Below are 14,940 nucleotides of genomic sequence, written 5' to 3' on the forward strand. Positions count from 1 at the left end.
GAATACAAAGTGGCAAAAGCAATGTGAAAAAGTGAAGTTAAGCGCTCAAAGCACGGGTATATCTAGGAGATGTGTATTTAAATAAAGGGACCAGTGTCCAGTATGTAATCAGCGAAAAAATATATAATCAGCGAAAAAATATATTCATCAAAGTATTTATATGTGATAATATATAGGAAGGAATATATATATATGTACCAGAACAGAGACAGAGGCGTAAATATAGTTCAAATGGAAAATTTCCAAGGCAATTTATTATACTAATAAAACAGAGGTGTCAAGATGTCTAAAATGATACAAAATGATACAATGTAAAACAAAGGGACGTCTCCCTTAATAAATGTATAGATACATAAAATAAGCATAAAAGAACAATAAGAAAAAGTACTTGCGCTTTAGCGAAAAATGTACTGATGTCCCAAGATATTGACTTGCCAAGTGACAAGAAAGTAACTGTCCAGTTGTAGGCTTAAATTGCCTGTATATGGTGGTTGGGGTTACTGGATGAGAGAAAAGGGCGCCTTTTCTCCAACATAGGTGTGTCCGGTCCACGGCGTCATCCTTACTTGTGGGATATTCTCTTCCCCAACAGGAAATGGCAAAGAGCCCAGCAAAGCTGGTCACATGATCCCTCCTAGGCTCCGCCTTCCCCAGTCATTCTCTTTGCCGTTGTACAGGCAACATCTCCACGGAGATGGCTTAGAGTTTTTTGGTGTTTAAATGTAGTTTTTATTCTTCAATCAAGAGTTTGTTATTTTAAAATAGTGCTGGTATGTACTATTTACTCTGAAACAGGAAAGAGATGAAGATTTCTGTTTGTAAGAGGAAAATGATTTTAGCAACCGTTACTAAAATCGATGGCTGTTTCCACACAGGACTGTTGAGAGGAATTAACTTCAGTTGGGGGAAACAGTGAGCAGACTTTTGCTGCTTGAGGTATGACACATTTCTAACAAGACTCGGTAATGCTGGAAGCTGTCATTTTCCCTATGGGAACCGGTAAGCCATTTTCTTTGTTTAAGTAAAAGAATAAAGGGCTTCATTAGGGCTTAAAAAACTGGTAGACATTTTTCTGGGCTAAAACGATTACTTTACTAAGTATATTTGGCAGATTATTACTTTTAATAGTTGTTAAATCTTGGGGATTGTTTTAATAAAAACGGCAGGCACTGTATTGGACACCTTTTTCACTGGGGGCCTTTTCTAGTCATAGGCAGAGCCTCATTTTCGCGCCACAAATGCGCAGTTGTTTTTGGAAAGCATGGCATGCAGATGCATGTGTGAGGAGCTAAGAACCACTGAAAAAGCTTATAGAAGGCATCATTTGGTATCGTATTCCCCTCTGGGCTTGGTTGGGTCTCAACAAAGCAGATACCTGGGACTGTATAGGGGTTAAATGTTAAAACGGCTCCGGTTCCGTTATTTTAAGGGTTAAAGCTTTCAAATTTGGTGTGCAATACTTTTAAGGCTTTAAGTTACTGTGGTGAAATTTTGGTGAAATTTGAACAATTCCTTCATACTTTTTCACATATTCAGTAATAAAGTGTGTTCAGTTTAAAATTTAAAGGGACAGTAACGGTTTTATTGTAAAACGTTTTTTGTGCTTTGTTAACAAGTTTAAGCCTGTTTAACATGTCTGAACCATCAGATAACGATGTTCTATATGTATGAAAGCCAATGTGTCTCCCCTTTTAAATATATGTGATATATTTGTGTCATAATGTCCAAACAAAGTAGGGATAATAATGCCATAGATATGATATTGCCCAAGATGATTCCTCTAATGAGGGGAGTAAGCATGGTACTGCATCATCCCCTTCTGTGTCTACACCAGTTTTGCCCACACAAGAGGCCCCTAGTACATCTAGTGCGCCAATACTTATTACCATACAACAATTAATGGCTGTAATGGATAATTCTATTGCATGCATTTTTTTCCAAAATGCCTACAGAAAGCGTGATTGCTCTGTTTTAAACACTGAGGAGCAAGAGGACGCTGATGATATCTTTTCTGACATACCCTCACACCTATCTGAAGGGGCCAGGAGGGAGGTTTTGTCTGAGGGAGAAATTTCAGATTCAGGGAAAATTTCTCAACAAGCAGAACCTGATATTGTAACTTTTAAATTTAAATTTCAACATCTCCACGCACTACTTTAGGAGGTATTATCTACTCTGGATGATTGTGACAATTTGGTCATTCCAGAGAAATTAGGTAAGATGGACAAGTTCCTAGAGGTTCCGGTGCCCCCCGATGTTTTTCCTATACCCAAGCGGGTGGCGGACATAGTAAATAAGGAGTGGGAAAGGCCCGGCATACCCTTTGTCCTCCCCCTATATTTAAGAAATTAGTTTCCTATAGTCGACCCCAGAAAGGACTTATAGCATACAGTCCCCAAGGTCGAGGGGGCGGTTTCTACTCTAAACAAACGCACTTCTATTCCTATAGAAGATAGTTGTGCTTTCAAGATCCTATGGATTAAAGGTTAGAGGGTTTGCTTAAAAAGATGTTTGTTCAGCAAGGTTACCTTCTACAACCAATTTCATGCATTGTTCCTGTCACTACAGCTGCGTGTTTCTGGTTCGAAGAACTAGAAAAGTCGCTTAATAAAGAATCTTCGTACGAGGAGGTTTTGGACAGAGTTCAAGCTCTTAAATTGGCTAACTCTTTTTTATTTTAGATGCCGCTTTGCAGTTAGCTAGATTAGCGGCGAATAATTCAGGGTTTGCTATCGTGGCGCGCAGAGCGCTTTTGCTTAACATCCCTTTCAAGGGTAAAACACTGTTTGGCCCTGACTTGAAAGAGATTATTTCAGACATCACTGGGGGAAAGGGCCACGCCCTCCCACAGAATAGGTCTTTTAAGGCTAAAAATAGGCCAAATTTTCGTCCCTTTCGCAGAAACGGACCAGCCTCAAATTCTACACCCTCTAAGCAAGAGGGTAATACTTCTCAAACCAAGCCAGCCTGGAGGCCGATGCAAGGCTGGAACAAGGATAAGCAGGCCAAGTCACCTGCCACTGCTACCAAAACAGCATGAAGTGTTGGCCCCCGATCTGGGAAGGATCTGGTGGGGGGCAGACTTTCTCTCTTTGCTCAGGTTGGGGCAAGAGATGTTCAGGATCCTTGGGCGCTAGAAATAGTTTCTCAAGGTTATCTCCTGGAATTCAGGGAACTACTCCCAAGGGGAAGGTTCCACGGGTCTCAATTATCTTCGAACAGGCATTCTTACACTGTGTAGAAGACCTGTTAAGCATGGGAGTGATTCATCCTGTTCCATTAGGAGAACAAGGGATGGGTTTTTACTCCAACCTGTTCATAATTCCCAAATAAGAGGGAACATTCAGACCTATTTTAGATCTCAAGATTCTAAACAAGTTTCTAAGGGTTTCATCATTCAAAATGGAAACCATTCGAACGATCCTTTCTACCATCCAGGAAGGTCAATTCATGACCATGGTGGACTTAAAGGATGCGTACCTACGTATTCCTATCCACAAGGAACATTTTCGGTTCCTAAGGTTCGCCTTTCTGGACAAGCATTACCTGTGGCACTTCCATTCGGATTAGCCACTGCTCCAAGGATTTTCACAAGGGTACTAGGGTCCCTTCTAGCGGTGCTAAGACCAAGGGGCATTGCAGTAGTACCTTACTTGGACGACATCCTGATTCAGGTGTAGTCTCTGTCAAAGCAAGGGCTCATACGGACATTGTCCTAGCCTTTCTCAGATCTCACAGGTGGAAAGTGAACATAGAAAAAAGTTCTCTGTCTCCGTCAACAAGAGTTCCCTTCTTGGGAACAATAATAGTTTCCTTAGAAATGAAGGTTTTTCTGACAGAGGCCAGGAAATCAAAACTTCTAAGCTCTTGTCAGGTACTTCATTCTGTTCTTATTCCTTCCATAGCGCAGTCCATGGAAGTAATAGGGTTGATGGTTGCGGCAATGGACATAGTTCCTTTTGCACGAATTCATCTAAGACCATTGCACCTGGGCATGCTCAGACAGTGGAATGGGGATTATACAGTCTTGTCTCCGACGATACAAGTAGATCAAATAACCAGAGATTCACTCCGTTGGTGGCTGACCCTGGACAACCTGTCACAGGGAATGAGCTTCCGCAGACCAGAATAGGTCATTGTCACGACCGACGCCAGTCTGGTGGGCTGGGGCGCGGTCTGGGAACCCCTGAAAACTCAGGGTCTATGGTTTCGGGAAGACTCTCTTCTCCCGATAAACATAATGGAACTGAGAGTGATATTCAATGCTCTCAAGGCTTGGCCTAGACTAGCAAAGGCCAAATTCATAAGGTTTCAATCAGTCATCATGACGACTGTTACATATATCAACCATCAGGGGGTAACAAGGAGTTCCCTGGCGATGGAGGAGCATCCGGGGGAGTGGGTACTCCATCTGGAAATCTTTGCCCAAATAACTCAATTATGGGGCATTCCAGACTTGGTTCTGATGGCCTCTCGTCAGAACTTCATGGTCCCTTGTTACGGGTCCAAATCCAGGGATCCCAAGGCGACTCTATTGGATACAATAGTAGCACCTTGGATCTTCAACCTAGCTTATGTATTCCCACCGTTTCCTCTCATTCCCAGGCTGGTAGCCAGGATCAATCTGGAGAGGGCTTCGGTGACCTTGATAGAGTTCCTGTGTGGCCACGCAGGACTTGGTATGCAGACCTGGTGAATGTGTCATCGGCTCCACCATGGAAGCTACCTTTGAGACAGGACCTTCTTATTCAGGGTCCATTTGAACATCCGAATCTGGTTTTCCTCCAACTGACTGCTTGGAGTTTGAATGCTTGATTTTATCAAAGCGTGGGTTTTCAGATTCTGTAGTAGATACTCTTATTCAGGCTAGAAAGCCTGTAACTAGAAAAATTTACCATAATATATGGAAAAAATATATCTGTTGGTGTGAATCTAAAGGATTCCCATGGAACAAGATAAAAATTCCTAAGATTCTTTCCTTTCTACAAGAAGGTTTGGAGAAAGGATTTTCTGCGAGTTCTCTGAAGGGACAGATCTCTGCTTTATCTGTTTTACTTCACAAAAGGCTGGCAGCTGTGCCAGACGTTTAAGCGTTTGTTCAGGCTCTGGTTAGAATCAAGCCTGTTTACAGACCTTTGACTCTTCCCTGGAGTCTTAATCTAGTTCTTTCAGTTCTTCAAGGGGTTCCGTTTGAACCCTTACATTCCATAGATATTAAGTTATTATCTTGGAAAGTTTTGTTTTAGGTTGCAATTTCTTCTGCTAGAAGAGTTTCAGAGTTATCTGCTCTGCAGTGTTCTCCGCCCTATCTGGTCCATGCAGATAAGGTGGTTTTTACGTACTGAGCCTGGTTTTCTTCCGAAGGTTGTTTCCAACAAAAATATTAACCAGGAGATAGTTGTACCTTCTTTGTGTCCGAATCCAGTTTCATAGAAGGAACGTTTGTTACACAATTTGGACGTTGTCCGTGCTCTAAAATTCTATTTAGATGCTACAAAGGATTTCAGACAAACATCTTCCTTGTTTGTTGTTTATTCTGGTAAAAGGAGAGGTCAAAAAAGCAACTTCTACCTCTCTATCTTTTTGGCTTAAAAGCATCATCAGATTGGCTTATGGGACTGCCGGACGGCAGCCTCCTGAAAGAATCACAGCTCATTCCACTAGGGCCGTGGCTTCCACATGGGCCTTTAAGAACGAGGCTTCTGTTGATCAGATATATAAGGCAGCGACTTGGTCTTCACTGCACACTTTTACCAAATTTTACAAATTTGATACTTTTGCTTCTTCTGAGGCTATTTTTGGGAGAAAGGTTTTGCAAACCGTGGTGCCTTCCATCTAGGTGACCTGATTTGCTCCCTCCCATCATCCGTGTCCTAAAGCTTTGGTATTGGTTCCCACAAGTAAGGATGACGCCGTGGACCGGACACACCTATGTTGGAGAAAACAGAATTTATGTTTACCTGATAAATTACTTTCTCCAACGGTGTGTCCGGTCCACGGCCCGCCCTGGTTTTTTAATCAGGTCTGATGATTTATTTTCTTTAACTACAGTCACCACGGTATCATATGATTTCTCCTATGCAAATATTCCTCCTTTACGTCGGTCGAATGACTGGGGAAGGCGGAGCCTAGGAGGGATCATGTGACCAGCTTTGCTGGGCTCTTTGCCATTTCCTGTTGGGGAAGAGAATATCCCACAAGTAAGGATGACGCCGTGGACCGGACACACCGTTGGAGAAAGTAATTTATCAGGTAAACATAAATTCTGTTTTTGTGTAAAGGTGACGTGACGTCACGTTTTAAAATGGTAGGTGATGTTGCCGTGGCAACCCCTATTCCTAAATCTGTAAGGAAATCCTGGGGGATCTAAAGATAATCTTTGCGCTCACGAAAGATGATAGCTTTGTTGTCGTGAGGAAAGACTAGCAGGATCTTGAAATTTAGAAATGGGTCTTTGCGGTCGCTAGTAGCGACTAGTTTATCCTTTGTTGAAGGACTTGGCGGTCGCAAACAGCGACTAGGAGAAATATACAGATCCTTCCAGTTGAAGATAAGGTGGTCGTTAGTAACGACTAGGGTGGCAAATTTGGGGGGCAGCACTTTTTGAGTATCACTACACACACTCTCACAACACATCAATACACACTAGCACTACACAAACATACACACTCACCTTACACAACACACGCGCACACACACAATACACGCACATATACCACACGCACACTTGAACATGAACATTTACTTTGGAAATGCCACTAAAAAAGTCATGTTACACCCTCATGAAAAATATTATGGCCTAAAACCTGGAAGGGGGCAGCAGAATTTTGAGTGCCTAGGGCAGCACAAAACCTAAATACGCCACTGGTGTAAGATCATAATTTATAGTGTAAGACCATAATGTCTTAATAGTCTTTTGCTTTTTCAGCTACAACTGCCATAACGTAAGATCATAATGTCTTACACTATGGCGGTGTATAGTGTAAGACCATCATGTCTGAGAAGTCTTATGTGTTTTACGGATACAGCAGTCTACTTCTAGACCTAACTAATAATCTCAGTCGTTCTTGTTTAGACCCTGTACACAGATATACAGATTAGATCATTTATGGGCATGTATGTTATTATATTTGTGCTATACAAGAAGATACGTTTCAGACAAAAGCAACATCTTAATTGTCTTTGAAGATCAAATATAGAAGCACCAGAAGGGCCCATCAGAAAATTCTGATACGCCACATATAAAAAGCCAGATGAGCGTATTTTATGCTACATTTCCCACAAAACTAAAGTTTTCAGTATGAGAAAGATCTCAGTTGCCGCTCGTAACATTATTTCTTTTATCTCTGTAATGACGCCAAATGTTTTTTTTGAAATGTCACTTACCCTATAACATCCTTGTCTAAAAGATTTGATGCTGCATATCCACAATTGGACACCAAAATCAAAAGCACGCAAATTAAATTGCAAGATTGAAGGAGACAAAATTACACAAAAATGTCAGGTTGTACAGTATAGCCTAAAAAAACCTGGCAGTACACCCAGTAAATCAATATTTTCCCTACACTGTCAGTGCCTAAAGAGGTCTATTTCTAACACAAAAGAGATATCTGCTGGATGAAATGACACTTATGTGGTCACAAAACATTTAAAGGAAGGTCTGTGTCGGTACTATACAATTGATTTCTTTGACATTAAGTGTGCTTTTAGAGATATGAAATAAAAGAATCAGAGCGGCTACACTATAATACATTATTGTGTATTCATCTTTAGAGGATTGAAGACAGTCTTTTTAAACCCGAATGTGAAATACCAGGACAGAGATAATATCTTTGCAGAGACGTTCAACCATTTGTTTTGCAAACACAACTTTTCGGGCTAGCACCAAAACATCAAATAAAATAGCTTAAATGAGTTCAAAATGATGACATTCAGAACTTTATGTAATACATGTTTATATAGTTTGAATTGTGAGTTTGCATATATTTTTATGAAAATATAACCATAACCGTTTGTGCATGGAAAGTGCTGTAAACCACAGGAAACACTGAAATATATTAACCCCTTAAGGATACAGCATCAGTTTGCTCAATGATTTCAGGCCAGAATAATTCCGTCATTGGTCATTAAGGAGTAAAATGTTCTGGGGGGGTACTATTATTTGGTGATGGGCAGGATTTATATGAATTATTTTTTTGCATAACTAAATTCATTGCTTATTTTTAAGGGAAATTTTAATGCAAAATGTACATGCTCTAAATCAATCGCTTATGTCATTTTTTCCGTTACGGATTTTTGCTTGCCATGTGTTAAAATCATAGGTAAAGCTCTTGTAATTCAAGGAAAAGTGGTATGAATTTACGCTCCATACAGTTTGCATTTCTGCACTTCACTTGCAATCGGGCCCATAGTAAGCTAAAAAAAATAGATTCTCTGACAAATTGTATATTAGAATGACCCTTTAAAAAAGTATGTAGAGCTAATGATTATATAATTTATATAACCAATTCAAAGTTATGCTGTGTGAATGGGGTAAGATATATTTTGGTTAAGAGTTTGGGTTACAGACAAAAACACTAAATTTAAAAAGTTCCTCCTCTGAACATTGTGAAGATGACAGAGCAATTAACTATACCAGGGGTCATTAACCTTGGCTTTCCAGAGGTTTTGAAACTACATTTCCCATGATGCTCAGCCAGCTTAAAGTATCTGAGCATCATGGGAAATGTAGTTCCAAAACCTATGAAGAGCCAAGGTTGATGACACCTGAACCATACAGTGAGACACCAACAGTTCAGCATCAAAATCTGAAGCTTCTTCTGTGTCTACAATAGCTAAATTAGGTACAACAAGCAAAAAACAAGGCAGAGACATAAATAGGAAGCAATCCCTAGACAAGCTGTGCATCTCAGCTGTAAAGCATTGTTTTGAAGATTGAGTTTGACCCTTGTATATAACTGGTTACTACTTTTTGTAGATAAATGCAAGGATGAATGTAAGCACAATGCTGTGTGCCTTAACCGACGAGGAGTGACCCGCTGCTCATGTGACCGTATTACCTGTGATGGCACTTACAAGCCTGTGTGTGGCCGTGACAGCCGTACCTATGCCAATGACTGTGAGAGGCAGAAAGCAGAATGCCATCAGAAGATAGCCATCCCAATAAAGCATAAGGGACCATGCGGTGAGTACATACCATTCCCTTCTACCATAGATCCTTGTGTTCTGAAAACTCAAACACCTTGTGTTTGGTCCAATGACTTATTAACCCTTTTATTTCAAATACCCAGGTAAGTTCCCATGCTTCGTGGAACATGCAACTCATTAACCCTTTCTTCTGCCTTTTCTTATCTTTGTTAATGTCCAGTTGGGTTCACTGTGCTACCTTTTAACATATCCGATGTATTGGCAAATCAAAATGCAAATTACTTTAAGTGGGTGCAAAAGGTTTAGGAAAAGGGTGGTTGGGAAGCCATCATTTTCATTGCTTGTTCATAAGCATTATCATCCCTAGTCAACCTTTATAAAAGACATAGGCTACATGAAGCTTTGCCATAAACCCCCTGTACCATAAGAAAACAAATTACAATATGTATAATTTCTCTTTCTTCCTAATCTATTGATTTCTTCTCTCTATCTCTCTCTGTCTTCCTCCTAGAGAAGGTCTACAGTGTAAAAACATTCTGCCGGTGACCAGATAAGGTTTGAATAAAAAAGAGGAGAACCCAATCCTCATACAAAATGCTATTTTTCTTGCTAACTGAGCCTCCTCCTTTTCTTTCCTTTGCTTTCCTGGATATTACCTTCTGCTCCCAAATCAATTTGTTTATGTTTTAGATTTGTGGCTGTATTGCTCTTCGGTGCTTGTCTAGGAGTATCTTCTGTTTCCGTGAAATGTTAGATGTCCTCAGTTGGTTCATAGTCTCCATGTTGGGTCCATAAAGGATAATACACTGAAAGAAAGTATGCAATATTCTTTCCCTATTTGCTCCCCCTCTTCTATTTTTGTGTCTTTTTTTCAGCCATTTCTCTGTGGGATAAGCATGGATGATCGTTCAGGGCTTTCTCATGTCTTTCTGTGAGGTCTTCAGTCTGAGGTCTGCTTTATAAACCAACCACTTTCCTTTGGATACTCACTTGTATCTGTACCCATCCACAGCTTGCTGTCATTATTTAGTGTGTATGTGGATGAATGTCCGTGTTCTTCTGAGCTTGCTTCCAGGCTTTTCGACTCAGTGTCTTAGCTGTGGCAGCTTGGAATCCCACCAACCTCTCAGCTTCTTTCTTAATCCCCTTGTTTGTGCTGACACTATCTGTGCTTGTGGCCTGTTTACATTTTGGCACTCTACAATCTCCTCCAAAAACCTGCAACATTTTTGACCTTCCCTCACAAACTATAAGCTCTGTATTAAAAGGAGCAAGGCTGACATTTTCAGACAGTGCTTTACATCCTGTTGTAATTGGCCTAGCAAATTTGGCAACTGTAACCTAAAGTGGAATTCTGCATTGTATATTCTTATTTAGAGAAAAGTACCTTGTTAATCATGGGCAAATGGAGAAGTTGAGTTAAAATGTTACTCTTTTAATGACTAGGGGGTACAACGCAAGTTTTCAGAAACACTTTGTCAGTTTTTTGGAACAATATGAATTAAAAGCTTAAAAACAATAGAGTCACATGACAAATTGTATTACAACTATTTAAATAGTTATTAACCATTAGTACCAGAAGGTCAGAAACAGTAGCAGACCTTTCTTGCCAGCCTGGTTTCAAGCAGTAGTTACCTCCTTCTGACGGTCCTATATAAAGCAGTGGTTACCTACTTTTTTAGCTACAGACAGAGCAGGCATATAGGTTAGGGATTAAACCCTTGTACCATATAAAGATCTTCTCTGCAGTAGGGAAGGTAGTTGTGATAGAAACAAGGAGTATAAAGCTGTGCCACTTCAATAATAAAAAAAACTAAAACTAGAAAGATATATTTGTAGAAGACTTTGGTGGTCCTCCATAATAATTTAAAATGAAAACCTCCATGATAATTCTCCAGTATTATGCCTGAGCCTAGTCATCTAGTGCTAAAATAAGCCACTACTTAAATAGTAACAAATACATTTTTTTTGATGTTCTCATATATTGGACTATTAACTCTTTGAGAAACTTAAATCAAGACTTTAACTGTCATGGTCCTGTGTACAAAGCATGAAGAAGTGGTTCTGAAAAGGCTTTGCTATACAACCCTTCTCATTCATTAAAAGTGATACCTTAACTCAACTTGTCCTATCTCTTGAAGTGCAAACCTAAACAGGCTATCAAGTCCTATTGATTTGGAATGAGTTTTCACCCATTTGGAGAGTTTGATTTTTGTGTCTTTACAAGACTCCTGCAATCTTACAGATCAGAGTCCTATAACTATTCATAATCATGTTGACTAGAGATGGGTTTATCATTTATTTTTTATGTTTTCATATCTGTATATTCGAGATTTGGTGTCATAGCTGTGTTTCAACAGATGAAGTGTGAATTGCTCCCACTGTTTGTTTGATACTGTGCTTAATCTGTTACAATTAAAGGGAGAGTCTACTCCAGAATTTTTATTGTTTATAAAGATAGATAATCCCTTTATTACCCATTCCCCAGTTTTGCATAACCAACACGGTTATATTAATATATTTTTACCATTGTAATTACCTTCTATCTAAGCCTCTGCAAACTGCCACCTTATTTCATTTCTTTTGACAGACTTGCATTTTAGCCAAACTGTGCTGACTCCTAGGTAACTCCATGTGCATGAACACAATGTTATCTATATGGCACAGATGAACTAATGCCCTCTAGCTTTGAAAAACGGTCAAAATGCCCTAAAATAAGAGTCAGTCTTCAAGGGCTTAGAAATTAGCATATGAGCTTATGTTTAGCTTTCAACAAAGAATACCAAGAGAACAAAGCAAATGTGATGATAAAAGTAAATAGGAAAGTTGTTTAAAATGACATGCCCTATCTGATTCGTGAAAGTTTAGTTTTGACTAGACTGTCCCTTTAACCCTGACCTCAGATTGAATATACACAAAATTACACATTAACAGATTAGAAAAACAAACAGACTTTTCTGATATTACCCATCTCTATCTAACATTGCAATGTCCCTTTAAATTTTCATTTTTATTATTCCACAGTCGCCAATTCTGTGTTTTATACATGTTGCATTTTCATATTATCTCAAACTTGACTTTCTAAACTTCAAAATAATTTTAAACCCCACTACCCCTCCCCCCCCATTAGATATAATACTAAAGTTAGATGCTTATCCCAGAATTACACAGTTTGTTAGAGCATATCATTTTTGCATTACTGATCCTAGCTATCTGTTTAACCCCCCCACAAAGGGGTTAAACACAAAGGTAAACTCATGCTTGAGAGAAGCAAGCATTGCAGACCATGAGCAGGAAACAACCAATCATTGCTTGCTAGCGATTTCCAGCTCTCAAAGGGGATAGTAGCTATGTTTTTTAACCCCCTTTGTAGGGTTTAAACACGTTGGCCCATATTTATCAAGGTCTGTCGGACAGTGCGGATCAGGTCCGACAGACCTCGCTGAATACGGCGAGCAATACGTTCGCGTATTCAGCATTGCACCAGCAGCTCACAAGAGCTGCTGGTGCAACGCCGCAACCCTGCAGACTCGCGGCCAATAGGCCGCCAGCAGGGGGTGTCAATCAACCCGATCGTACTCGATCGGGTTGATTTCCGGCGATGTCTGTCTGCCTCAGAGCAGGCGGACAGGTTATGGAGCAGCGGTCTTTGTGACCACTGCTTCATAACTGTTGTTTCTGGCGAGCCTGCAGGCTCGCCAGAAACACGGGGCATCAAGCTCCATTCGGAGCTTGATAAATATGCCCCATAGGAACCACTTACAATCCTTTAGAAACTTTTTTCGAATTATAATTCTTTTTTCTTTGCATAAATGTTTTGTAGATGATCTATTTTTATAACCCATAAAGTTTGTTTTTAAAATGTATAGTTTTGCTTATTTTTAAATTCAGTATTCTCCCAAAGTTTTAGGAGAATACTGACGTATACCTACTCCAGCTTGTTTTAGGAGAATACCGACGTGTACCTACTCCAGGAGCAAGCTGGAGTAGGTATACTTCGGTATTCTCCTAAAACTTTGGGGCTTGGTTAGGAGTCTGAAAATCAGAGCAATGTTATTTAAAAATAAGCAAAACTATACATTTTAAAAACAAACTGTATGCAAATGAAGGGGGAGGGGGGAGTGTCTTATTTCCCACTTGCAGCGGGCTTTCCAACTACCTTTTCAACAGAGCTAAACTGAGAGCTTCTAAGAAAGTTTTTAAACAGTTTTATCTTATTCTTTATAGTAGTGTCTATTACATGCAGCTATATGAAAATTGGTGTATACTGTCCCTTTAATGGGGATTATGTAGCTAAATCATTTGATAAGGTTTTCTAAAGGATTGTGGTCATGTGATCAGTTAGGTAGGGATATTACTGCAAAAAGAACATTTGTCTAACGAATAAGAGAATGTCGTTTTTACATCTTAAAGTCTCTTTATATATAAGTGCAGAATCTTTATTAGATGTGATTTGTCTGCCTTTTACCTATATCTAGCTGATTTATTATGCATATTTATCTAATGTTTCAGCTTGGCTTATGCCTATGTCAGGTGTGTTCTATACCCTTATTACAATAATTTCGTTAGGGAGCAAATTATGAATGCACTAGTTTTTTAGTACATTCAGCTAAAAAACAAAGCTTAATGCAATAATAGCTATTGTATAGAAATATTGTATTTGTTTTCTCTTTTCACATAACTCTGATTATTTGTCTCTCTTATTTGCTTCTTATTAACATCTGGAGAAAAGGTATTCATCTAATCCCCTCAGCTACAAATCACATTTCTGCTGCCAGCAAAGAGTTAACCTAATATCTGTGCAGCTACAGCAGCCAATTAGGGACAAAAAGCGTGATTTGTACTTATATATGATTTTTAATTCACCTCTGATACATGGGGAACAAAACAAATCCAAGGGATCCCACTCATTCACTCATTTCTGAAGGTAACACAGTTCTCTCAGAGGCACTTTGCTACGAGACTCGCACATATATTCAAGTTAATTGCTATTAGTATTCATTCCTGTAGGGAACAGTAGATTGTTACTTTCTATGTGCTTGAAAAGCAGCTGGAGAGAATATTTAAGGAGGAAATATTGACCTTCTAGCTCCATCTATATAAATAATCCTGTTTAAAAATCTTTCAGGGACCTGTATGAACTGTAAACTTTGAGATTAGTGTTCAAAATTCTGTCTTAGACCAGTACTATTTTACTTGTTACCAGAAACTGCCCTAGAGTTTGTGAGTCGGGTAACAGTACAATGTTGGGCACATCCATGTACACACCAGCTAACCGTATATTATCTGGTGATGGTGCCACACCAATTCAACCAATCAGAATATTTGATAGCACTGCTCAACAATGAAATTGCTTCTGACTTGAAAATACTTCTAATTAATTTCAGCATGCGAAAATTTAATATGACATTTAAATCTCTCAGTTAGGTCTCTGTTCCAAGATATAGCCCAAGAGTAATGAGAAATCGGCTAGGTTGGGAAACTTTTAAAGGTGTTGTGCACAGCTTTTTGGATAACCGAAGAGCTGTAAACTATGTTGAGCTTGCAAACAAAATTCTAGAAAAGTATCATCATTTAGGCTGCAACATGTCACTCAAAATCCACTCTCTGGACTCTGATCTGGACTTCTTCCCTGATATCTGCAGTGCAGTATGTGATGAGCACGGTGAGTGGTTCCACCAAGACATTTCAGCAATGAAATGAAGATATTAGAGTAGGTGGAACACTTCCATGATTGCTGAATACTGTTGGACAGTGACAAAAGATGCCCCAGAAGAGGAGTACAGGTGACAA

At 39.5% G+C, this 14,940-nt stretch overlaps 1 protein-coding gene across 3 annotated transcripts in view; it reads left to right on the top strand.

Annotated features, from left to right (window-relative positions):
* AGRN (agrin) overlaps window positions 1-14,940 on the top strand; it is a 735,367-nt gene that overhangs the window by 478,075 nt on the left and 242,352 nt on the right. For all 3 annotated transcript variants that reach the window (XM_053690462.1, XM_053690463.1, XM_053690464.1), the window contains one exon: window positions 8,978-9,184. In XM_053690462.1, the coding sequence (XP_053546437.1) occupies window positions 8,978-9,184 (207 nt within the window). The remainder of the gene's footprint in view (window positions 1-8,977; window positions 9,185-14,940) is intronic.

The sequence above is a fragment of the Bombina bombina genome, chromosome 8 (genome assembly GCF_027579735.1).
Source record: "Bombina bombina isolate aBomBom1 chromosome 8, aBomBom1.pri, whole genome shotgun sequence".
In the NCBI taxonomy this organism is placed as follows: domain Eukaryota; kingdom Metazoa; phylum Chordata; class Amphibia; order Anura; family Bombinatoridae; genus Bombina; species Bombina bombina.